The sequence below is a fragment of the Chaetodon auriga genome, chromosome 20 (genome assembly GCF_051107435.1).
Source record: "Chaetodon auriga isolate fChaAug3 chromosome 20, fChaAug3.hap1, whole genome shotgun sequence".
Lineage (NCBI taxonomy): Eukaryota > Metazoa > Chordata > Actinopteri > Chaetodontiformes > Chaetodontidae > Chaetodon > Chaetodon auriga.
In genome coordinates this window covers 20,698,473-20,725,827 of record NC_135093.1, presented here as the reverse complement: position 1 = coordinate 20,725,827, position 27,355 = coordinate 20,698,473, and the positions used below count along the sequence as shown (strand labels likewise).

Sequence of the window (27,355 nt, the reverse complement as noted above, 5' to 3'; positions counted from 1 at the left end):
CACCCCTCTTACTGCCTAATGATCTCAGGATACTGAAACTAAAGCTCAGTGTGTACAGTGTTTATTTACAGCAGCCTAAACTTGATTGATTAAGAATAAATTGGTTGTTGTTGTTGCTCTTGCTAACAGGAGCTAACTGGTTAACTTGCAAGCTCAACTAGCAGCTGCTGAGCTTGCTATCTTAAGCCAGGCAGAGGGCATGTGATTGGCTGACAAGTGCAGCGAAATAAAGATTCATCATGTAAAGTGACATGAAATAAAACTTGTCATGAAATGAAGTGTTACTGGGGAAAAAATGCTCTTATGATTGAAATCCAGACTTTAAAAAGGGCACATAGAAATATAAATGTCAATAATGTTATTAGGATGTGACATTTCAGAATAATGACTTGAGTTTTGATAATTTCTTACATTTTTTCAAAACTTTTGTTCAATTACCTATTTTCCAGAATTTATTCTAAATGATAGTTATCATAACGTATTTAAAACTGAACACTTTAGAGTTCCACAGCTTCATGTGATAAGGAAGACATTATGAAAGATATGAAGGCAAAATATCTAGATAACATTTTGAAATGTCATGGATTTATCTCATCAGTGGAACATCATCACAGAAGTATTAGTTTAACAGTGTACTGCAGAAGCCCCTGTGTGCTCCTGTGCACTTCTTGAAGGCATGAAGAATAAACAGGCCACAGACATACTTTATTTGTTGCCCTGACTGTAATCAGACAGCCTTTATTGCATTTACAATCCAGCAATCCACACCAGACAGTTTCCCACACAGATCAAAAACCCTGTCACACAGCTCTGGGTGAGTACATGAAGCTTTGGTATCATTAGTCAGTTATGAGCATTAAATGGACATCATGACATGAGAAAGTCTGGCTTGTTGTTGCACCTCAGCAAAATCCGGACAGGGTCCAATTTCCTGTCCTTGAGCCTGTTTGGAACTCTGGCAAACTCATCATGTCATCCACGAGGCCTCTCAGAGGGTATTGAGACGTTGGGGACTGTCCCAGAGACTCGTAGAAGATGAGTGTGACAAATGAAAAGAAAAGCACAACAGTGCTTTGAGGCCCTGATATATTCCAAACCAGATATGCAGTTCTGGTAATACAATGAGGGTCCACATAGGTGGACGAGAAGATGTAAGACATCTGTGTAGACTCTTAGAAACACAAGCAGATGACACAGCTGACATCACACAGATCGTTGAACAGAAAGTAGAATTTGAACTTGACAAAGGAGCCTTCAGAACAGATTCAGGGCATCCTGTCAGATTCTTCGAGTGTGTGAAATGAAGAGCATCCAAGCAATCACACACACACACACAATCCAGACGAGCTGCTTCTGCCTTCCTGTGCTCTGCTGTGGAAAACCATTCCCACCATGCCAGCATGGCTTCAATGGTCACTTGTGGCTCAGCTCAGTGTGAGTATTCTAACGTGTTGAACATGGAATAATGTTGGGCTGCTCGATTATGGCAAAAACCATCATCATGATTATTTTGGTCAATTTTGAATTCACAATTATTTAACACGATTACTCATTGACTTGGGAAACATCACGCATTAATTGAACTTAAAGGAAAAAATCATAATACAGAGATAATACATGCCCCGCCCTGTGCTCAGGCTCTCCTCATATATTTGTACGAGGTTTTGGGACTGTCACTGTGCACTAACAGTTTGGGCTTCTAGGCAGGGGTGAACACACACTGCTGTAGAGGAAAAAGGTGCCTGGGGCTCATAACACAAGACAAAAGCAGAGCAGAGGTCAGCAGGGAAGCCAAGTTCTTCTGTTTAGACCACACTGGGTGTGGACATGCAGTCTGTGTGTATGCTCATCATGTACATTCCACGCAGTCCAGGTCAAATGACGAAACTCACGTCAGACAGAACCTCACAGCTGTGCTTTCACAGAAAATCTGATTTGTAAGTAACACTGCCAGGCTGCTGTCCGACCTGTCGATTAATGCACAGTTATCCTGAAAGAGATCACTTCCATCTTTCCTTTAACTTCTCACCAGTCTGCATCAACTTTGCAATTTCTGGGAATGCTACTGGGTAAAAGTTTAGCCAGAGGTCCTGCTGAATCAGAGGCAAACTGATAAAGACATTATATAAAGTCACTGTTCTATGTTTGCTAAATTTTCCACAACAGCGACTGTAGAAGACATTTCCACAGCCTGTCAGCAGCACAGCACTGACGGCAGCGCCACAGGACAAAAACAAGCCCAACTTTAAAATGTCATGAGAGGCCGTTGATTTTAGCTGTGCTCTGCATCCTCCCACAGCAAAGGACATTAAAAAATGAGATGACAAGGAGGTATATGTGCAAAACAGGTGATTACAATACAAAAGACTCCTTTGGATCAAAAGGTAAGTCACACACAAAAATATTTAAAAAGCTAATCCTCAAGAAATACAGCTAGAAATATACAATCAGGGGTGTGATCAGGACACAGTCATAGAAAAGTACAAGAGTAAAGAGCAGGAAAATAAGAAACCATCAGTGACATCAGCGAGAGGGAGCTGTGTTTTCTCCATTTCCTATTCCCTTTCACTGTCAGCCACAGGGAATAATGTTCATCTGCTGGTGCTTCACTCACACAGGCTCAGTTCAACTTCTGATTCATTCCACTCCACTATCCTAAGGTTCAAATGTTCACGATGGAACTGCTGGTATCCTGCAGTGATTCAGGACTCTTGCATTGTCACCACAGTGACAGGGAATGTTGCACATGTCTGAACCTACATGTGTCCCTCAGGGGAAGAACGCTGTCGGCAGACTGTGACACTGGTGTCAGAGGTTCAGCGAGGAACAAGTTCCTCACTGATGAAATACCTGAAAACAGCAGAAGCAAAACTGGTACCACGTTTTAATAAGGTTCTCTTTATACAGGGTGTTTAGGCTGATTTAAGCTGGTTTGTCACTATGAGCGACGCCTTTCATGGAACAGAGTCATTTGATCCACTGTGAAAATGCATCTTTAAAGCAAGACCGTAACTTTAGATCAACAGCAACCACAAGTGGCACTTACAATTCATTTAACTATGTTCTATAGAAACGTTCCCTGCGATTGTATCTAACATGCTAAAACGTAATCTACGGCCGGGTTATTCTGGAAAAGAACTAGCTGGTATAACATGAGGTCTGACGGTGTCAGACACCCACAGTGTTTGTTCTGAACAGCCACACTGAAAGTGAAAATCCAGTCATCATAGAGAGGGGGGAGACACCTTTAAATCAGTTATATATGGGTATAATGGTGCACGTCTCCTGGAACATATTCATAGTGTTGCACTCGTGAAAAGTAACAGAAAAAGTTGTGTAACGAATGGAACTAGACCTACAGAGAGATGTTCAAACCCAAAGCCTTAAATCAGTATCTATCTACAGTCTGCTAACCATCAGCCACCATAAGCTACTGTGAGACCAAGTGACGCTGCAGCAGCAAAACCAGAGTGTATTTTAAGGAAAACTCATTTGTAAGAGGAAGAACATTAGTTCTTTTTTCAAAAGCTGCATATTTGCTTTAAAGCTGCATTAATCAATAGTTTTATATTAACGGTGGATCCATGTATAATGTGGGCTAAAAGGAGAGGGAATATTAGACTGTATGTCTGCTGGATGTGTCAGTAAAATACTGTGTGCCAGCATGTTCGCCATAACAACTTTACAGAAGGGATAATAAGTCAGCTTGTTAGGCTGCCCCTAAGAGGCCAAAATGTAAATGAATACAGCTTTTAATCAGGGGTCATGGGCTTCACTTTGTAATAATCTATCAAGTCAAGAGTTCCAAGCTGTTACATAATTAAAGTAATCTTGTCTGGATGCCAGAGAGCCTTCTCTAGAAGGTACATGGTCCAACGGTGTATTGGGAGAGTCTCCAGACAATATTAACAGATAAAAAGACAAAAGTGTTGTAGAAAAATAAACACCAGCTGAAAGGATGTTTCACAGCCCAGTAACCCTAAGATGGTCTTATTAAAGGCTTATAACTGTGCTATTAAACATTAGCAAATGATTTTAGTGTTAGTCAGCCATTAACTACAGGTACTGAGCACTTTGTAAAGGATGCCGTATTAGAAAGTGGTACCACAAAAGACTCAAGTGGACAGATCTAAAATCTAAAAGACTAAACATACTAAAAGATCACCCCTAAAAACTACAATTAAACTATGATGAACAAACACACACGTCATGCAAAAAACATGTACACCATCAATCCAAAAAAATAAAACATCAAGGTTCTCTGAGAACAGGCTCTCAGAGTCGCAGGTATTTTGGATGAACTCGGTAATAAATATGTGAGAAGAAAGCTCATCATCAAAGAGACAGAGGAGTTCAGCAGAGTGAAAAGTCAGACTGGAAGAGCTGGAATATAGGCTGACAATACCATCCACCAATCAGCAGACTGCGCTGCTGTGTGTGTGTGTGTGAGTGTGTAGGTTTGGGAGTGTGTCAGTAGTCTCTTCACATCCCATAGTTAACAGAGCTCAGCGCTGGTCTCTTCTTGCCTTTAATCTTCAGGGATCCATAACGAGCCTGGTGACAAAATAAGACAGTTCTGAATCTGTTGGCACTGCAGCCGAGTTTCTGCACTGTTCGTCGTGGTACAGAATGATTTCCAAATAATTCTACGTTCTATGTTCAGGCAAGCCTGTCACTGTCTGAACAGGCAGCCTCCAGCAGAGGCGGCAGCAGTAACAGAACACTTACGTCTTTGCGGACTCTGGATCGTGTGATCTTGACACTCTGTGATCGTCTCAGTCCTTTCTGACTCACAGCCTCGTCTTCAGAGAAGGTCGGCTCAGTCTCTTCATCTGACCTCTCCTCCTGGTCGTAGAAGTACTCTGAACAAACACACATACATGTATCAGGAAACACTGGCACAAATGAAACTATGTATTCATGAGGTTTTTCAGAAGATTTACATCTTCAGTGGGAATCAACTGACGTGGAGCTGAGACAGAGAAAGATGACAAAACTACAAGGAAATGATTCATTCCAAAGACTGAATGAAAGAAAAAACAAACAATGGTACAAACAGAGGGGCAATGAAGCTATATTTGCTAATTGTGCTCTGCTCAGATGCCAAATCATGATTTTGTGTTGGGGTGACAGTGTAGAGAGCTGAGGGATCCAAAGTGAGAGAGGCAGCTGGTCCAGCAGAGGTCAGCAGACGCTCAGCAAACACACTGCTGATCCCCGCTTGGCTCTCTTTGTCTCTTCCCATAGAGACAGTGAGAACACACATACTATCTGAGTCACACTGCAGGGAGGAAAATCAGCACTATCAGACATTGTCATTTGACTCGAATAACGGAAACGCAGCAATGAAACCAAAACTTCACAGCGTTTTTCAGGAGGAAACCTTTGACTATAAAGCCCTTTCCACAGGCTTTTGAGAGCAGCTACTAATTACATTTGAATACAGATTCATCAAATAAGAGCTCCATGTTTTTCCTGTTCCATCACGAGAGTGAGGATCACTTAATTTACAGCTTATTGATCAGGCTCATTATCTGTCTTCTTTTCTATTGGTTCTGCTTCTAGCTCCTGCTAGCTGCTGCTGCTGCTGCTGTTGTCACATCTGGAGTCTATAAGAGAAAACCTCCCACTCTCCAGAGTTAGAAGCAACCTTTCCCCTCCCCGAGGAAACAGGGTGGGATGAGAAAGGGGCCAGCTTCACAGGAGATTTCACATTCCAACCATCAAAAATACCATCTGAATTTTGGACGTGTTGGTTGGATGGTGATCAGCCTTTGTCACAAAGAGAAAAAAAACTGTTGTTTTGAGGTTGCTAATAATAAAAGAATTTAGTCCTGACACTTAAACAGCGTTCAGCCCAGTTGAAACTGCCCTTGTCTAGAAATGATCTGGTTCATTGTCCTCAGCCTGCTTGGCTCCCAGTATCATGCACAGGAATAACATGATACAGTCGTGTTCTTGGGTGGAATTTCTTTCCTTTGCAGAGCTAAATTCTCTGCCTGGGCTGTGGAGAATAAATCCAAGTCATTCCAGTCATTCCAGCTAATACCAGTCTATTCTGTGGTAAAACTCTCCAATTTCCTGTCATGGTTAGAGCTGAGGGTTTTATTAAACAATGCTTAGTCTAGCTCAGGCAAAAGAAAAGACCAGGAGCAGCTTGTCCAACAAGGAGTTCTGGAATTCTTCCATGTTTCTCCAGAAAAAAAAGCACATTTGAGTGTTTCCTGGTCCCGTACATTCACTTTACTCCGTCTTAACCTTTAACCTAAAAGTTTGATAAGAAAAATAATGGTAATAATAATCAAAAAGAAAAGGTCTCTGTGTGACACAATTCACTTTTAAAGTAATATATAACTTATGTAAGAAGTTGTAGAACGTTTTGTACTGACATGAGTCAATTAATTGACCAGTTGGGTGACACAGAATATATTTAGAGTGTTTCCTATTAATGAACTTGTCACCCCTCCTGCTGTACGTGTGCTTGCTCATTCACACAATAGACCATTAACTGCAGTCACGCATTTCCACTTTACTACACTTTGTATAATAAAGCACATGGACACCAACAGGGACTTCATGGTGCATTCAAGTGTACCTTGTTAACTTGGTAATCTATAACCAAATGGTCACAAAGGTTGTTTAAAAAGGATATGTTTGTATCTTTTAATTGATTAATTAAAAAATACAATCGAATGCAGTTATTGAATACAGTTACAGCTCTTGGGCATGCTTATGCACATTTGTCGCTTTTCTCTGTTACACTAAAATCCATGAGACATATTTTACAAAAAGCTCGACTTTGAACAACATTGCTCTTCATTAAGAACGAGTAAGCCTCCTCCCATCTGGTGGGAGAGTTTTCTGCAAAGCTGCATTCTTCATCCTTTTTCATCAGGTAATGATAAGATAAATTCTTATGTGAAATAAATTGGCCTAAAATGACAAAAAATGTAAGCTTTTGGCTCAACCAGATTGAGCGAACGGTTTCATATGATCTTTTTACTAAAAAACTAAAATGTCAACAGCTTTCTTTGACAAAATGTAGACGAAACTAGTTCAAGTTTTCTTTGACTGATGCCAAGTCCAAACATACACAAGTAGTTTAAAACAAGGTTCTTCCTCCTTCGTTCTCTGTCAAGAGCATGCCAAGCCAACAGCAGGCCATATGACCCTACCCCTAAAGCCACGTTGGCCAATCACTATTGGCAACTAGAGGTCTGACCAGGTCCAGTCTGACACCGGTCTGTGCTGTGAAGCAGTGACCTCCATAGCAGATTCTGACACCTCTGTTGCTCAATAAAAGTGGAAGAGTAACTGTACTGTAACTGGAGGTGTAAACATGCAAAAAGTCCCAAAAGCACTTGCTAAAGAAGTGATTGATTCAAAAACATATTAATGCATAACACAAAAAGTTGATGCAATGTGATACCGAGGACAGCAGACTTATCTGTGGGAGTCTTTTCAATGCTGGTATTGTACATTTGCCCTAGAAGACAACAAATCCCACGAAAGGATCAAAGCTGACAATGTGTTCATCTGTCTCTAAATACTCTCCACCCTGTCTGGCTCTCAGCTCCAAGCCCACTGGCTCCTACTGAAGACACAGAAGTCTTGAAAAAAAAAAAAAAAAAACTTCATAAATACTTTGTTTCCTTTAAAATGTACCTCAGTGAGTCCCAAGAAAGCCAGTCACTGTAGCCTTACTATATGGCACTCAAACAGGGGGAAAGAGTGCATTTGTTGGCTGCTTTCAGAGGTGGATTCATCCACATTTAGTGCTCCTGTGAGTGTTGCTGTAAACATGATTGTGTGCGTGCGTGCGTGTGTGTGTGTGTGTGTGTGTGTCTGTAATTGAGTCGGAATAAACTACAGTGTGTGTTTGTGTGTGTGTGTGTGTGTGTGTGTGTGTGTGTGTGTGTGTGTGTGTCTGTGTGTGTGTCTTCATGGTAATAAAGCAACATGTCAACCAGTGCAACAGTGTGGCTCACTGATGTATTTTTAATAGTTTTCGGACAACAGTGGAGCTCTGTGGAAGAGAGGAATAACATCAACAATCAGGCTTTGATTGTTAGTAGACACCTTTGTTAATTGTTTGAGCTTATTTCTAACAATTCACCATTAGCCAAGCCAGCATGCTGTGCTTGTGTAAAACGTAGCAGTGGTGGATGAGGAACTGGGAAGAGCAGATTAAAACATTTTCTACATGTTTATGCTTGATGAACAGGTGTACTGATAAAGCACTTGCTTTTTACTCACAAAAGTTTTATTGCACTTACAGTAAGAAGCTTAGTTGGAAGAGGTCAGCCTCGACAGAGAGCAGACGAGATGCCCCAGTGTGATAATAAATTACACCAAAACAACAATAAAAGAAACAGTAACAGAGCTTATCAATGCTATGGTCTTTAATAATTTAGCCCCGGGGCCCATTCAGTACTGGGTTTCGGCATACATACACGCTCTGTGTCCCTCCCTCCCAGCACTGCACCTGAGTCAGCCATGTCTGGAATAAAAACTTTGCAAGTAAAAAAATCTATCGTACATATTTGCAAATGGAGCCTTCATTGTCAAAATGCATTTCTTTTGTTTTTTTTTTTTTTCTGTCTACATTTTGTGTTTCTGGTTCTTCTGTATTAGTGGTTTGAATAGGTTTAGTAAAGCCAAACTCCAGTAGCTCGCCAGCGCCGACATTCACAAATCAATCAGGATGTTTGTGGAACTGTTACTGGGACATTTTTTAATTAAATCTTTATGCAGACAGGTCATCTCACTGTGACCCACAGCCTCATTCTCAAGAGAGACCTGACAGAGCTTTGAGGCCCCAGGGGGCCACCTACAGGGGATATTTGGTGGCTACAGCATACCTTTTGTGGCCACGAGCAATGGCTAATGTCAAACCATGGAATATCACCCAAGATATCCTTTGAATTTTAGGTTTAACAAAACAATCATCTGTTAAAAATCATTGATTCCTAAGAGCAGAGGACCTCCAATATTGCCACCAAAGCATTGTGATGTCATGTGAAAACCCTCCACAGCCATGAGAGCTACATGAAAGAGAGCAGTTAGAGGATGAAAACATCTCTCTTCCTTTGCCTGCCTCTCCTTTTCCCTTCATCTCTCTGCCTCTCTGCTGACTGGCTGAGCTGAATACATAATAGTCATTCCACTCTCAGTATGCTAATGTTGTCTACCTTTCCTCCATCCATCCATCCATTCATCCACCTCACTCCTTCTCCCTCTGTCCCTTACATCTACACTCTCCTCCTATAAATTCATCTCTGTCCTTTCCTCCGTCTCCTCCACTCCCACCCCCTATTCTCTCCCTCCTCATGCCTCACTGCCTGGCCGTGTGTGTGTGTGTGTGTGTGTGTGTGTGTGAGAGAGAGAGAGAGAGAGAGAGAGAGAGTGTGTGTGTGTGTGTGTGTGTGTGTGTGTGTGTGTGTTTGACATTCCACCAGCATCACACTCAACCTCATCTCATCCCCCCTGTCTGCTGGGAAGTCATTTCTCTCTCTCTCTCTCTCTCTCTCTCTCTCTCTCTCTCTCTCTCTCTCTCTCTCTCTCTCTCACACACACACACACACACACACACACACACACACACACACACACACACACAGAGAGAGAGAGAGAGAGAGAGAGAGAGAGAGAGAGAGAGAGACACACACACACACACACACACACACACACACACACACACACACACACACACAGACACAGACACACACACACACACACACACACAGCTTTCATTGACATGCCAGCCAGTCTACAGTTCTCATCAAGGAAGGAAGGAAGGAAGAAAGGAAAAAAATCATAAAACCAAAATAATGAGCTGGTGAGGCTCTTTGACACAGCCATGGTGTTGCAGTGATATGGACAGCCCCTCTGCCAGTCTTCTCAGTCATATTTGTTAATGTCTTGTTGGGTTAATGGTTTATTAATGGTAAAAGGTAACAACTTTGACAGCCTATCCATTTCTAAAATTGCAGACTTTGCAGATTTCCTACAAGCGAATATTCAGAAAGAAGATGATGATCATCATCATCTTCAGTAACATGTGTGTTTACAGTGAAGATGTACAACCTCCCAGACGTGTATCAATATCAGTTCTGAGAGGAAACTCAAACACAGGCTGAAGCATCCTTCATCGGCTCCCACGATTCAGCTGCAGTATATGTGTACTTAAAATAGTCCCATTTTAGCAGAGTCCAGTATACTTAATGCAACTTAAATTGGACTTTTGTCCAACTTAAATTCTATTTAAGTGTACAAGTACAAAACTAGTTGTTCAATTCAGTATACTTTAAGTACACTTTTTAGTACAGTTAATATGCTCAGTATACTAATATTTAGTGTATTTTTTCCAACAAATAGCAGATGTGACTGCATAGAGTGTGAGTGTTCAGGGCATTTAGAATGTGTTTCTTATTTCTGTTTAGGATGAAGTTCTGAGTTTTGTCACTACAGTTCCCATCATGCCTGAGGTGATGAAAATAAGTATAGTTTTGCCATGGATTCAGTGAGCCAGGTATGGGCTAGAACAGACTTTTTGTTTTCTTTTGGCCTCTATTTGGTTACATTTCTGTGAATCTGAACCATGAAAAGTAAGACTGCATTTGCTTCTGTCAGTTCCTGTTTTAACTGTAACTATGGACGTGTTAAGACCTCAAGTAATACGGACGGTCTTATTCTGAAGCACCAGCCAGTCAGAACTGCTGCCCCAGCTGGAGCTAGTTGTCAGCAGTTATTGATAGAAATTTAAGAGCATAAACCCTCACACTTCACCTTAATGAGTTTAAATTCAGTCCATCATTTTAGACACACTTCCCCCAAATTCTTCTGAGGTTAGGTTGAAGGTTAGGGTTAGACATGGGTTAGTTGCCAGGAAATTTATGTTAGTCAATGTAATTGAAATTTGGAAACTCAGCTGTGTGTGTGTGTGTGTGTGTGTGTGTGTGTGAGTGTGAGTGTGAGTGTGTGTACCACCTTCGTCTGCAGCGTCAGTGCTCTGAGATCTCCTGATGGCGGGGTTGGCTGAGTGGGAGCTGTACTGGTAGAGCTGGTTCCCTCCTCTGTCATCCTGCTGGCTTATCTGTGTGAGGTCGTGCATACTCAGGCTACGCAGCTTCTCTGTGATGGCACCTTGACCCTGTCACACACACACATACACACATCAGTTGATGTTACATCACCAGCAAACAGGATTTTCAGACCTTCCAGGGGCCAGCAGGACAAAATACAACGCACTGATGACGTGAGTGAGTGTCAACAGACTATTTGAACACAACTTCAAACGATTCCCCTAAAACTATGACACACAGTTAACGTCTGGTGTTTCCAAATGAATATGCGGAGGCTTTGGGCTGTTTTGAGTAAGTGAAGATTTCTGTTGTGAGAAAAATATCTCAATTTGTGGGGGAAGCTTCAAAATCTCATTCATAACGTTACTGATCAAATTGGAAATCAACGTTTGATAGATCCGCTGCCTTAGCTTCGAAGCACAGCTCTGCTCGCTCTCTGGAGCAGCTCCAGTCTGCGCACATTTTCTGTGGCACAGTAGCCTTCAGTGTTGATAGGCTATTACTTCTGCAAGCACTGTGGGCGGGACATTGACCAAGACTACGGAGAGAGAGATGGCTCTGTCAGAGCTCTAAATACATACATACAGGTATATTCATTATATTCATTTAAGAAAGTTGATTCGTTATATTCATTTAAGAAAGTTGATTAAATAAAACAAGACTCATTTAATCCAATGAATCATTTTACTCAAAACTGAGGAATTTGTCGGAGGATTTTCTTTTTTAATGGCACAAAAAACCTTGATTAGAAAACCTCAATAGAAGCTTCAAGTGTGAAGAAAGAAACAAAATCATTTTGTACAGCCTTGGATTTGTGTGGTATTGTTAGAGACAAGTAGATGATTGTCAGTGAGTCTGTTCTGTTGTAAATGAGCGAGGTCATCTTCTAATTTATGGGCTACTCTCAGACAGCTAACTACTAACTGCTGTTGAAGTGCTACAAACAGATGTATGTTGTCTCACTCAAGCCATCAACATCCCTCATCTGACACAAAGACTGACAGACTGCTCTCACCTGTCCAATGGAGTATTAAAGTAAATCTCCTGATATTACAACTGTTACTATTACTTATAAAAATGAGAAAAATGATAAAAATAATTTTTGTTCCTCGTAAAATTATGACTTCATTCTCAATTGCTTTTTCTTCATAGAGGCTGAATTCCACATTAGAACTGGTTTGACATGTTTGTTTGTTTACTTTAGCTGAAGCTGAGGAGGCTTTGGCCAGAGCTACACTTTCCAGAACTAACAATCTGAATGTTGCACCATTGGGAAATGATGCTCAGAACATTATCTGTCCATTTAACTTGACCCATCATATGACTGATAAGGAAAATTAATGAACCTCTCCAGGCTCTGTTAGCCAGCTACAGCTACCAGCCCTGAAGAAGAATGTAGAGGGGTTTATCCTAAACAAGGGCGAGATTTTTGCCACCTAGCATTTTGTCCAGCTTAACAACTGCAAAAACAACTGACTATAGCCTGACACAAAAATGTGACAATTAAGGGCCAGAATTATGAGGTAAGGCAGCTGGACTGGTAGTGACAGGGGCAACTGTGAATTCATGTTGTAGCTGGCAGTTTATCGGATGTGTCAGACATAAAAATGTCAGCTTTCTAATACTCAGAAGCTGTCCTGTTATTATTCAGAGACATGCTGGGTTGATCGAGGGGCATGCCTGGAGTAGTGAGACCAACTTCTTGAGTAACATGGGTGTTACTCAAACTTGAGTCAAAGTGTTGGCTTTCACAGGATCTCCAGTGTTTAAAAATAAGAACCAATCAATCATCTGCATCAGATGAGCCGATTCAAAATGACATCAGTGGTCATGTTGTCCCTGAAAAGCCTGACTAGAGGGTGTCTCAAATTGTACATTGTTCAAAATATAGAAATAGAAACGCCTAATACTGAAATAGGACACACTGAAATATATACTTATATGAACAGTGAATATTGACAAGGCACCACAAAATGAACAATGACAACAGGATAAAGGGAGAGAAAAAGCTAAATGAAGAGATTTTTGATGACACACAGAGCAGAATATGTCTAGTGTTATAATGAAATGAAGGGTTTTAACACATTTTTAAAAAAGACCTCCAAACATGAAGGAATATAAATGAGGAAAAATGAGGTTGTAAACATTGAGTTAAATGTATTTGCTAATACTCTTGATTCTTTATTACAACACTCAGAACAAGAAGGAAATTAACATCCAAGATGTATTTTGAGCTACCAGGTCTGGTAAAAGAACAGAAATCAAATCAGACTCAAAGGATGAGGAACGCAGTGACATGGGACAATAATACTGGTATGTGAAATGGAAAGGGAACTTTCTGTCCATGCTGCTTACACTGACTGCTTTTTACCTCCCAGAGTAGCCTGCAGAAGCACAGAAACCCTGAAGAAAGAAGGATGTCAGTACAGAGAGAGAGGGAGAGACAAAGTCATAAGAGGGTTAGCTAGTAGGGGCAGATCCACACATCACCATCATGACCAAAAACAATAGAAACCACCCAATGTGGTTTTTCTTAAATGGATCTACATGGTGGTTAGATACTTGGAGCACAAGTCCAGCAGAAGTGATTAAGTTTTCCCACTGGCTCTCAATATAAAGTATAATATAAACCATATTATGCATTAGGCCAAAAATCTTGCATAGTGGGAGCAGAGGCATGCCTTTTAATAGCCTCCAATCAACTCAAAACAAGGACCAGTATTTTAGGAATATGTTCTAATCACGTGCTAGGAAACATCTTTAACACTGTCCAGTCAAGAGCTAAGCAAACAGGAAGTCCCTGTAGCATCCCAAGCTAGCATAGGTTCAAACAATTACAGTTTCTCAGCCCCAAAGATATATCTTTTGTAAATGCAGGTATATGTCTTGTTTTTGTCTGCTCACATGGAGAATCTGTGTTTCAGAGTTCGTAGAATTCATTTAGTTCAGATTTTTTAATATTTGGTTCAGATATTTCCCATGTTCGAGTATGCTAACCTAACTGACATTATTTACCTGTAGTCACATTATACTGACATAACATTTGTAATTTGAAATCTGTTGTATTACTTTTGTGAAATGTAATACTGTAATGTAATAGGAAAAGCAAGTGCGTAATATTGAGCAAATTTTGGCTTGAAATGTTGTTGGCATATTTTAGAGAAGTCTCTTAACACATTAAAACACTGTCTGAATTATTTTAACTGTATTTTAGCACAGTATTCAAGTGTTTAAAAAATGTCCTAAAAAAAAGTATTCTAATTACCTTACAAAGATTGGGGAATTTAAAAAAAAAAAAAAAATTGTGATTGTACAGTATTTTTTTCCTGTAGTCTGAAGGATATACTGTGTCCAAAGGCTTGGTGTACAATGTCCAGGGCTTGCAAGTCCCATGGACAGAAGTAGCAAACACACAATACTAGAGAACAGACAACCATAATTCAGATTTAGAAAAACAACTGCTGACTGGTCTGTTTTGTTCGTATAGCAATGTACCAAAGATGGTGTAAGAGTCTGAGTCAGACATACAGTGGAAACCAAAGGTGACGTAGCATCAGTGTTTACTTAGCCATGCCTCTTAAAAGACAGACATATTTTAGCCCATGACCTACAATATGCTTGTACTGTATATTACCGCTGCTGACCATTTGTTAAAGCATACTATGACTTCATGTTTAACAGCGGTGAACCCTTCCCACATGGTTTATTCTGTTTGGAAAGGAAGCCAGCTCTCAATTTTTGCATGTTATCTTGAATTCAAAATAGTATCTGTTTGTATACCATGCTATGGATATATATGAAAACCAATGGAATGGATACCAAGGACTGCCTGGATTGCATGGAAATGGCCACAGGTAAGTCTCAGCATAGCAACAACAGCAACAATTGAAGACAGCAGGACAAAAAGGAAGGAAAGGAAATGTTCAGAAAAACAGTCTGCTTCTTCACACCTGTAGAGGCTTTACAGATGTAATTTAAATCGGCCTCAGGCTACATGCACATCAATATGCAGCATGTATGCTGCTTGCATAATCGAGGAGGCGCATATAGTAGCTTGAAATGTGTGGGTTTCAGGAGTTTCTTACCCAATAAAACCACATGCTAAAAAGGCTGGGTACCCATGATGGAAATGGTGAAATGCATCTGTAAACCAAACCACAGCTCCAGTCTCTGCTGAAAGGCTCTGGTTAAAGTCTTAGATCCGTTCGCTTGAGTCTGTCAGACAGGTTCAGACAGATGGTTTTACTGTACGAGCCAAGGTTCATCAAATTCCAACTAAAAACAAAAAGCTTTAAAGGGATTTGAAATGGTATGGTGACCTAAAATGGTGATGATTAAACATGGAAGGATAAGGAAGAAGGGGGGAATATAGGAAATAAAGGGAGCAAGAAGAGAGGGGAAAGGTTTCAGGAAGATAAAGACACACACAAAGTGTGGTACAGAGAGAGACTGGAATGCTGGAGAGTGAGAGAGGCATAGCTTTGAAGCAGTGATTAATGGCATGTTTAATGTAAGCAGAGACAGGAGGGTTTTTACAAGTTCCACACTGCTGTCACTGCAAGAGCACATACACGACCGTGAGGTTAGAGGTACAGCCAACAATTTCTGAGTTCACTTCTTCACTGCTCCTTCGGATCCACATCTCCTTTGTTCTAATATACACACCTCAAGTCATTCTTTTTTGAGTTTTTATGTGAACAGACTCAATGTTCTTTTTTTTCTTAAAAGGAGCCACAGAACACCGGCGACATTTTAAGTCTAACACAAGCTAATTGAATTGAAGAGCGACAATGGCCCAGTTATTAAAGGAGCGAGCTGGAACAGCTTGATAGTGAGCCACAGGACATCAGTAATAAAAGAGAATAAATGGAATTTAAGTCTTGTGGCTCATGGCTCCTTACTACTCAAAGAGTGAGTTTCCATTCACACTGATACCTATGTTATGGTCTGGTTGTACCTATACACTAACATTTATCCTCTAAAATATTCAAAATCAAACATTTTCCTTTTATTTTTACTTATTCACTGACTATTTTTAATTCATTTCACTCTGATATTTCTTCATCACAAGTAAGCATTGCAGAAGAACTGAGACATGAAGTACAGAAAGGTAAAAGATGACTCAGCCAACATAACATGAACTGAACTGATACTTCAGAATAGATATTTTTAAGGTCAGGTCCAACACATTTGGCTTCTTCTCTTTTTCTGCTCAGTGTCTGGAGCCAACCCACATGATCCAACTCCAACAAAGTTGGAGCTTCATTTGCTTTTATTGACAAAAAGAGATTTGATTGTTTCATCTTGATTGTTTTCATTCAGATTTGTTGCTTGCCATATAAGAATCACAGTGACTGAAGGATTCAGTATCACGTATCAAGCTCAATCATATCCATGCTAGATGGCTTCTGCTGTGAATGTGGATCTAATAACTTGTAGATTCCCAGTGCTTGGGATTACCTCAGTGGAGTGAAGCCTCACACAGGAGACCAGCAGGGATTATCTGAGCCACTCAGGTATTCACGCAATGCTGATGAAACTAGTTCACACACACTTCATTTATACTGACTCTGCAGTGAGAGGTAGCTGAGGGACAACAAGGTACTTTAAAGATACACTCACACGGATACGTTTGCATGAGCACAGTGTGTCTGACATGCTCTCATCTCCAAGTAAAGATTTAGCTTAGGGCTGGCTGTGATTCTGTGCACCTCTCCCGCATTTATTCATCTGTCTGTTCTCTAAAGTATGATTTAGCAGGCCAAGTGAGCCGAGTGACTGCATCCTGAGCAAAAAGGTTGAATTTGGCAAAACAATCTGCTGGACTGCTTTACTGTATAAAACAGGTAGAGGGCAGTGTTGTATGTCAACATGTTGTAGCTAGGTTTTCACACTTTCTTATAAAAGGTGGATAGAAAAGAGAAAATTATTTTAAAATGCTAATCCTCTGCAGTGAAACCAAATACATTAGAGGGAGGGAATAAGAAGCAATCATTTATGAGAAACATTGTCTTAATCTAATGAAACACAAGAGAGATATAAAGTACAATGTGCCTCATTCATACCATTGTGAATTTTTGGTTTAAAAAAAAAAGAAAAGAAAGGCACCTTAACTGACCCTCTATGGCATGTCCTAACGCAACAAAATATATTTTTGGACCTTACATCTCACCTGGATTATTTTTTTTATTAAAAAAATTAAAACAATCTAATATCACCTGACATGTCTGCGCCCAGCTGAGGTGTCTGTGGCAATTTGTCTGAGGTGGAGTAATCCTGTCAGGAAGCAAAGCGCAGGGGACACAGTGCCACTAGCTGGTGAGAGAAGTATCACTTCTCAACATGTTTAGATTGAAGTAAGTTTCTAGAAATATACACGCATGTGTATCAGTATGTAAAGATGTATGTTTGATAGTTTAAAGACTTATTCTGCTTTTATTCATATACTATAACTACATTTTATTGTTCGATACCTCGGGGCAACATTGTGCAGTTAGACCACTTTAGTTCAGATCATGCTGAGGTGTGGACATGTTTGAATTTCTATTGACTGATACTGACAGGAAACGGACACAAGGACATTTCATGGGCAGAAGGAACATGATGAGCAGTTAGGCTCATTCCCCCTGACAGTGAGGACAGAGAGCTTGAGGACAGGTAGGAAGGCTGGATCCCCCAATCAGGTTTGAGAGACAGTTAGGAGGTCAGGGGGCAGTCAGCAGAGTAACACATTCGTATGTTGGTTTATATGTTTATGTAATGTGAGAAACATTTAAACATGAGGTGTTTGTTAGCTTTTTCTGGTGCATATATTGCATATATATTAATGCATATATATTATACAAATAGTATGAAGTATATTTTATCATCAGGGACCCACAAGCTCTCAAAAAATTGAGTTATTTTTTTTTCCTTCAAAAATAAAGATTGATGGGTAAAATGATAATTCCAGTGCATTAATAACCAAAAGAATACATACAAAGAAGAACCTTTAAACAAACATTAAATATGCAGTTTTCATATAATGCAGAGGCACTTGCCTTGACAGCTGCAGTGACAGCAGCAGTGGCTGCGATGCTCAGGCCCTGCTTGCCAAAGTTGACCATGGTCTCATAGCTCCTCTCTTTGGCCTGCACAATATATTCATCTATTTCCTACAGGGAGACATCAGCATCATTTTTCTAGTTGACAGTTTAATCAAGTAAAAACGAGCGTGACAATGACATTCTCAGGCAGATCTTACCCTCTCTCTGGAGGACAGCAGAGGGTGCAGACATTTCCTGTAAATAAGACTTGCTCCTCTTGTGTAGGGGGACAGCAGCCAGATCACAATGGCTATCTTCAGCTCGTAGTACAGAGGAAACCTGGACATGTGTGAACAGAGACAGAGAGAAAGAGGGCTGATATGAACTCTTTTTTTTCCACAACTGCAACAGATATAACAGAACATGTAACTGATGTTATAGCCATCATTCTCCCACTTTGTGATGTTCTTGGAACTTAATTTTGGCACAGCTCTGGAGGTGGTAAAAAAAAAAATCCAAGTTCCAAGTAGTTTGCCAGCAGTGCTGCCGATTGTGATTGGTAAAGCAGATGTGACATGACATCATGAAAAGGACATAACAACTTTCATAAATGTGAAAAAAAACACAACAATATCAGTGTCACTTCTTCCCTCATCCCAAAAAATGATGAAATCAGTCCAGCTGCAGCAGCAGAAAACAGCTCACACCAAAGACTCACACAGTTCTTAAACTGTAGGTTAAGAGAAGCCCCTGGTTCCAGGTGGTTACGATGCTGCTAAGGAAAAGGACGATCTGTGTTCCCACACATTCTTCTACCTGTCAACTTCATTACTACAAGGCCATTTTATTTCTGAAATATCATACATCAATATCAGTAATGGTATTTCCACTAGTAATAGAATTCTGTATGTGTTACCTGAGATACAACCATACAGTTTTTGTGTGTAACTCACCATGCCAGTGTCAGGTCAGTGATGGTCTCCACCACAGTGTAGAGGGCAAACACAATCCAGTACATCATCCATCGCACCTACACAGACACACACACACAGAGGCACAAAGAAGACTGAACAAAAGAGCTAGACCAGTAAATCAGCTGATATTAGCTTACTGCAGATATATCAGTATTGGTGTATATGCTGACTGAGATGAGCAACAAGAAATTGCAATGCAGAAATACGAAACACGATTTGAGGTCATTTAGAAACACTGTCACCATCACACAGTCTACCAGAGAGCACAGACAAGTCTATATTTACACTGTAAAACGCATCTGTAATTCAGTACTGAAGTATTTCAACAGTCCCACTTGACGACAAAGGTTATAGAAAATACTTGTTTCACCTTCTATACATCAGTTCTGTCTAAAGTAAAGGTATGAAGTCTGCGCTACACGATGCGTTGAATCGAGTTAGATTGATATTAAAGCTGTGTCGTTGTTTGAGTGCACCTCAGAGATGTGAGGTTCATCTGAACTACTCCTGCATGAAGTCCAAACTTTCCAAAATGATGGTGACTTTTCCACTTCCTGTGGCCAATCAGTGAAAAGTACCATTCCTAATGCAGTCTTTATTACAGTTGTCTCTGATGTCCAATCTAACAGCTCACAATAGCTAACGCTAATCACTAAACAACATGACAATGAATAACCATACATCCCTTAATCTACAGCAATAACAACAGAGACATCACGTAGTGAAACTATCACCACAGTAATATAACAGTTAGATAATAATATAATGGTGCCTTATTATTGGGCAGATTAAATTTGAACGTTATAACAATAACAATAATAATAATAATAATAAACTTCATTTGTATGGCACCTTTTGCAGCTCAGAGTGATTTACAAAAAACAAATCACATGCACCAAGTGAGTGCTTTAGAATAAAACCCATGTGATGATCAGGATGAAGATAAAAATAGAGAATGAATAAAACAACACAGTGAAGAATTAAAATCCAGGTAAAAATGGAGTAGATTAAGGATGAAAATAAAAATAAGGATAAAGCGTCAAATCACAAAACAGATTGGACAGAATGTATAAAATCAAGTAAAAGCAGCGCGAGGCAAAGTGTTATAACAAACACATAATGACAGCTTACACTGGCACACCGTTAGAAATTAGCAGTTGATAATTAGAGCCTTTATATTTGCTTGCCTACACTGTAACGTTTGTCTATTGTCAAATTTAGTGAAGCTAAAGGGCTTGGATGACCTCTAACAAGGTGTAACGTTATGTTGATGTTAGCTTGTGTACTCTACAGGAGTCGCTCTCTGTATGTATTGCTGTCACAAAATAGCCAGAATAATTTGCTCCTCCTCATCCTCCTCCAAGTTATCCCTTCTTTCAAAAAGGTGCACCATGCTAACCACTATTTTACGAAGGACTTTCCACCTACTAAGGACCAGGTGTACGATGTAAGCTTGAATTTACGCCTACATTGGAACTATTTCAGCTGGTGCAACTCTTCAAATTTTAGTAAACTTTGTTGTAAGTGAGAAATTACATTCAAACTAGGGTTTGTTTGAATTTAGCAGAGCTCGTGCAACCAACATTATTTGACGTTTTCATTGACACATTCATCGATACAAAAAGTCTAATTGCTACCATAAGAGAACAGAATTTTTGGATGTATGAATATTTCATTTTACCCTGCAGCCTTTCATGGCATCTGTTCTTTGGTAAGAAAATTTGCAGAAACTTACACTCCACCTTACTGTTCTAATCTTCATCATCACTAAAACCAATATCTGGTTAAGCAGAGCTGCTGAAAGCTGAGAAAATAAAGAAAAGCAGGACATAAAAAAGAAGAGAAAGAGATCTGAGCTCTGACTGTGTTTAGTGAAGCTGCTGTCCATTGTTCTATTAACCCTGTTATGAATTTACCTAACAAGTGAGCCTGGTCATTATGGTCAATACTTAAAGACTGTAATAACTGGATTTAAGCCACTTTAATAGTTGGTAAGGCCTCAGAGTTACAGAATGTGAGGCTTCCATGGTGTTCTTCTCTTTTCTGTCTCCTTTCATCTTGCACCTCTTTTCCTCTCAGGCCAGTAGCAGTGAAGGGCAAACAGTGGTTTAGGATTTTGTCTCTTTGCTTTTCTACTTTCTGCTGTCCTCTCTTGCTCCCTCCGTCTCTCTTTAAGGGCTTTCCAGGCTCTTCTGGCTGGATTTCCATATCAAAGCCAGCGGTAGACGGTGGCAGGCAGGCAGACAGTCACATGGCAAGCTGAGGTATTAGCCAGACCCGGCCGCTGCCGCATGACTGAACACACACTGACACTAGCTAATGAAATGTCAGTGTGTGTGTGGGTGGGTGGAGGAGTGAGGGAGTAAAGTCTGTGTTTGAAAGAGCGAGAACAAGAGAGAGGGACAGAGAACACTCATATTCACCTGTCTCACAAGCACAAACTCAGAATTACAAACACACACACACACACACACACACACACACACACACACACACACACACACACACACACACACACACACACACACTGCACTGCCTGCCTGCACCATTACTGCTGGACTGGTTAATTGGTGACCTTATCGTGAACTCCCTCCACAGTCACACACACACACACACACACACAGGCTCGTGGGAATGATAATGTAAAGGAGAGAGAGAGTGAAACACAGAGCCAGTGAGATGGAGAGGACATCTAATTTATATGTTTCAATCTACTTCTGCCTCCACTGCTTCTGGAGGGAGAAGAGGTATCCCTCCGCCTTTCATCTTCCACTTCATACCCTCGTCTTTCTCTCTCTGTCGAGAAATGCGTTGTTCCTCTCTTTCCTCTTTCTCTTTCCCTCCCTCCTTCATCTCATCAGTAGGGAGGACATTAAGATGTGACCTGAGTGAAATATACAGCAGCCATTTTGCCTTCCTCAGGCAATAGCAGACATTTACTGGCCCCATCTGTGAATAACTGCCTTCCATTAAAAGAGAAAAAAACACTTGACATCAGCTCTTCACAGCCACTGGGCCCACTGGTAACAAAGACAGAGGCGGGCAGCGGTGCAGACTGATAACAGAATGTCCTACACCTAACTAGCCGACAACTTTTATTCAGATAACTAATTCAGAAATATTTGAAATGAGTAACCAGTGTTAATATTTGCTTTTTTTTTTTTAAATAATTCTGATGTGAACTAAATGATTGAGATGCTGCCAGTGTCAGTTTCACTGCAAAGAGGGCAGCAGTTATTGCCATTATTGATTAATTAGAAGATTACTTTCTCTGAGAATTATCTGGTTGATGAAAAGTCACAATTTGTCCAACCCAAGTTGACATCATCGAATTGCTTGTTTTGTCCAGACTTTAACAGAAGACTGAGAAAACTATTAAATATGCATATTTGAGAGCCTGTGAACATCTGCTTAAGAAACAACGTATCCCAGAACACACAGGCATGACAGACACAGTTAGGGTTCTGTTTATACTACAGAACATTCAAGTTTCCGCATATATACGTGTCTGTCGGCATGGACAGGTGACAGAATTCACCTCAGTTACTAAACATGTTAACATGTGCAGCTCAAAAAAGATAACTACAGTATAAATGAATACTGTTCCTTAGTTAATGCAATCTCAACACTTCCTCCATGACTACCTGATGAGTTCAGCATACTGTCCATTTCCACTAATTCCATCAGTAGGTCATATTGAAATTAAAATCCTCCCAGGGTAAAATCCTGCCTTTCCTGGTGCACTTGCAATTCGAAACATCTAAAAATAAATAAATAAATAGATCGATAGATAGATAGATAGATAGATAGATAGATATAGATATAGATATAGATAGATAGATAGATAGATAGATAGATAGATAGATAGATAGATAGATAGTTTTATTTCTAAATGACTGTAACTTTACAGCATTGATGCAAAACACAAAACAAAACTGAACCAACAAAGATTTGGGGAATGAAATCTGTATTTCAGTTTCCAAAGAGGAATAAAGAGCAGCATACGTACTGTACTGATGGAATTAACGCTGTGGAAATGGAAATTATACTGAACTACCATGTGTTCTATGGGAGTACAGGTAATTCCACCCTTCTAATTGTCTTTACCAGCCTTATTATCGACCAGCGTTTATTGCAAGTGGCAGCCAATTATTTGAGACTCTGTTGTTACATGGCCACAAGCTTTTATTTGACAATTTACAGGAAGGTGAGAATCTTCCAGAAATGTCATCAGCAATTGCTCAGTTCTTCTTTGCTGGTCCGCCACTTTTCATTAGTGCGTCTCAAGTCACCTTTGTGAGTTTCATTAGAATAGTTCTGTTACAGGCAGGCTAACTGTTCCCTCTTACTCATTCCTGTCCCCATTAAAGGTGAAACTTCATCTTAGCCAATCCAGAAGAAAAATGAAATGCAAAAAATGTCCTTATGTCCCACACAAATACATCACAGTGCATCAGACAAGTCTGCCCAAATCCATAGACTAGACAACAGAGAAATATCTGATTCTATCAAACATAAAATATAGGTTGTTGTTCAAAATTAGAGAGCAAGCAAGCCACACCTCTCATTACTCATTACTGAAAAATGAAAGCAATCTGGGTGGGAAATGAATGATGTACAGTAAGAAATAACTGCATGTGATGCGCTGCACTCATCTGTGCAGCTGATCTGCTGTCAACAAAGCAGACAATGTATCTAGTCACAGAACAGCCAACATGCTGATAATGCAACACACTGGGACAAAGTGACACAATATTTCACATACAAAGGAAGGAATAACTTCATGTAGTATATTTGCTGCATTTACAAGAGGGGAGAAATAATTAAGAATTTTTCGTAGATGGCGTTTCGCAGAGTTCATTAAGTTTTCCCCAAACTAAACAAATCATAAACCTCTGACTTTTTTAAGGGAGCGATCCAATCTCACTGAGGACAGGGAGAACACACAGAAAACACCAGGACTAAACACAAAGGTAAGATCATATCTTTTATCATACATTTAACGTATCTGGATACAGATTCCATTTTACCAGGTGTAGATGGGGTGTTAGGGACATGTCTGTCAGCATGCACCCACATGTACCATATGGATACACGCACACACACACAAAGTAATGAAAAAGAAGGCTGGGCCCTCCGGAACAAATTTTAAGAGCCAACCTTGTCCTGAACTGGAGTAACTTCTTGCAGGATGTCCTGAAGCTCAAGTCACATAAAAGCAGTCACAGGCCTGTTTTAGCTGTAGAATAGTTGATACCTTTAAGTAAAGGTCTCTGGTACATCAGAGTATACATGACATCCTGTGCTTGAGGGTGTAATTAATGAAAAAATTAGTTCAGTTTCATGAATTTGTTTTGGTTAGATGATCACAAAAGGCTGGAGGCTTATTTGCCACTCTTGTCACTCATCCTCTCATGAGAAGTGTGTGTGCAGTGTGTACAAGTGCGATTATGCTTCCATACAGTGAAAAAGTTTTGATTTTGATTGATTCAGATGCAGTTTACAACAGCACAGCTCACTGCTTTGAATGTCACTACGATTATTTTGTGGGTAACTTTGCAAACCTTTGCCATATTGTGATATACACACTCCTCCATCCCATTTAATGATGGCAGGCTGAAGAACAGAAGCACCTCTCTGTGTAACATAGTACAATCCAACAGCACCACAAACTACATCCTCCAGAATGCTGTATCAACACCTCTGTGAAACAGAAAACTGAACATTAGAATCCTGCATGAAGGGAGGGCTTACTGCTGGAATGCTATATTTGTAGCACTGGGTATCGTTCAAAATCTTTCGATACCAGTGTTGATACCTTGACTTCGATACCAGTTCCTGAATGATCCTTTTTATTGTATGAGTTTTAGAAAATCCCTTGCAACAAAAGGAAAATTACATTAAATGTTACAATAACTCACATCAAAGGAGGAAGAGGTATTGGAGATAAAGGAGGTATTGGGGAATAGTGGCAGAGTAAGACTTTCTCTGTGCTACAGACCATCTCGCCTGGGTCTGACAACCATGGACTATGTCAACTTCAAGACGCTTCCATCCTTCTACCTATCAGTCTCTAAGCAACACTATGTTTGCTGTCACAAACACTTCCCACCTCAGCTTCAGGTTACCCATCCTCACGATGGCAAGGAGTGCATGCGCAGGGACTTCCTCCTGGTGGATGATGTGGTGAACAGACTCAACAATGAGCAGATAAAGGTTAGCTAACTGGTTAGCTAATAAGCAGCACAAAGTTCAATTAGCTATCTGTGCAGATAAGTAGCTGGCAAAAAAAAACAAACAAACAGTGAGTCCAATCTCTGGGCATAACATAGTGTTTTCCTGCATGCCTCTAAGACGTGTAATCACCAGCATCATTAGATCTTGGTACAGGCATGCAGCATGCTTGCAGGTCATTTACCTCTGCCAGCCCAACTGCTTTATGAAACAAAGACGTGGTCCTGAGAATCAGTAACAGAAACAGATAGTGAGGAAGACAAAGACAAGGAGAAACAAAGGGAAAGGAAGCTCAAAGCCGAGTCACGGCTTACTGCATCTGAAGCTGTGAGCTGGTGTGTTAACGCTGTGTGTGAATGTGTTACTAACTCACTGGGATTTCACTCTCACTGACATTGGTTGCATCACCCAACTCTAAGAAAACACATCCAAGCCCTTAAATCTATATGCATGTATAGGTTCCCATCAAAACCTGGGTTAAAATGGAAATCAGTGCTGAGACACAATTCACATTCTGCTCCAATGATTTTACAAGGTACACTCAATGTCTATAAACACAGACAGCTATTTCCCTAAACTGAATACTGTCATCAGATGACATTTTCACACAGTAGAATATTATAGTAGATATTCCTTCAAGTGAGTGTCATTCAAATGGAGGGATTTCAGCTGGGACAGACAAATATTTTCCATTATAAACCCTTTCTTTGACACAGTGATTGTCATTATTCATTCATTCATCTTCTGTACCGCCTATCCCTTTCGGGGTTGCAGGGGGGCTGGAGCCTATCCCAGCTGTCAACGGGCGAGAGGCGGGGTACACCCTGAACCGGTCACCAGTCGATTGCAGGGCGATTGTCATTATCATAAAACTTAATATCAAATATCAACAAGAGTACAATGTTAAATGTTTTTTTTCTGGGACTCAGGGAACTTCCTGTGACACAGCCATGATGTCATCAAGGATGTAAGAATCAATGTGCTCCACCCCACCTCACCTTTCCATTGCAACGTCAAGTTGTTACAGGAAGTGTATCATTCCCAATGAAACAACTGTGCTTTAATTAGTCTATGCAACAGTCTGTAACTTGCTGGATGACTAACAGAATGTTTGTGTCCACCGAACACATTTGGATCAGTTCTAACATGGATTAACAGTTTCTTCAAGAAAGAGAAGAATCATTTCTATGGCCTGTTCTCTTTGAACGAAGTTGACTTTCCGCAGTTGACTGTCTGCAAAGAACAGCCTGCTGTTAAATCACAGAAGAATCGCCTGAGCTCAAAGAAACGCTGATGGACACACCAGACAAACTAAAACACAGGTTAATTCGCTCCCGAAGCAATCTTCAGTAAGAGGCTTTTGTCTGGGCATAGATTGTTAAGGACAGTGTGTTATTGTAAGCTTCACTGTTGTATAAGCTTTACTGTATTATTTTGAAATTAGCAGACCACCGATTCCTGTTGTTGCTGTTTGAGATACCTCAATCATTGTGCTTGCTGCTTGGTCCTGTGTGCAAAGTGTGTTATATTGATTATATACCCTGCGCTGTCAGGCTTTGCTTTGGTAGTTTTCTTTTCTAAAAATGACCTCACTCTGTTGGTTAAAAACTATTTCTGGTCCTCACTACTATAATTGTATCTTCGACCAGGAGTTATGTGTATATATATATAAGAGGTAGAGGGGGGTGTAAATGGATCACTTGAACCAATAATTTGGCAGTGTTTAATTTGTAGACGTTTCAGAACACTGATGCACATTAAACCACATCACATAAACACATGCATCTTGTTGGCTGTAAGAGAGCCGTTACAGAAGAAGCAGCTGATCCAAGCTGCTCACTTTTATGGGTAATAAACAACATAGAAAGACAAGAAAAGGCAGAGAAACAGCTACATGTCACTTGCTGGAGCTTGTACACCAGACTGTTAGAACATGGTTCATACATACCCAAACCCAAGCACATACACACAAACACACACCCACACCCACACGGAGCACAAAACCAATTTCATACACACAAGACTTGACTTGCCAACC

At 40.3% G+C, this 27,355-nt stretch overlaps 1 protein-coding gene across 2 annotated transcripts in view; it reads right to left on the bottom strand.

Moving 5' to 3' along the window:
* Positions 1–703: 703 nt before the first annotated feature.
* The window catches only part of reep3b (receptor accessory protein 3b), a 43,947-nt gene continuing 17,295 nt past the window's right edge, over positions 704–27,355 (bottom strand). For both annotated transcript variants that reach the window (XM_076759344.1, XM_076759343.1), the window contains 6 exons: positions 19,063–19,139; positions 18,328–18,448; positions 18,125–18,238; positions 10,990–11,152; positions 4,729–4,862; positions 704–4,554 (listed from right to left, as the gene is read on the bottom strand). In XM_076759344.1, the coding sequence (XP_076615459.1) occupies positions 4,483–4,554; positions 4,729–4,862; positions 10,990–11,152; positions 18,125–18,238; positions 18,328–18,448; positions 19,063–19,139 (681 nt within the window). In that variant the 3' untranslated portion in view covers positions 704–4,482. The remainder of the gene's footprint in view (positions 4,555–4,728; positions 4,863–10,989; positions 11,153–18,124; positions 18,239–18,327; positions 18,449–19,062; positions 19,140–27,355) is intronic.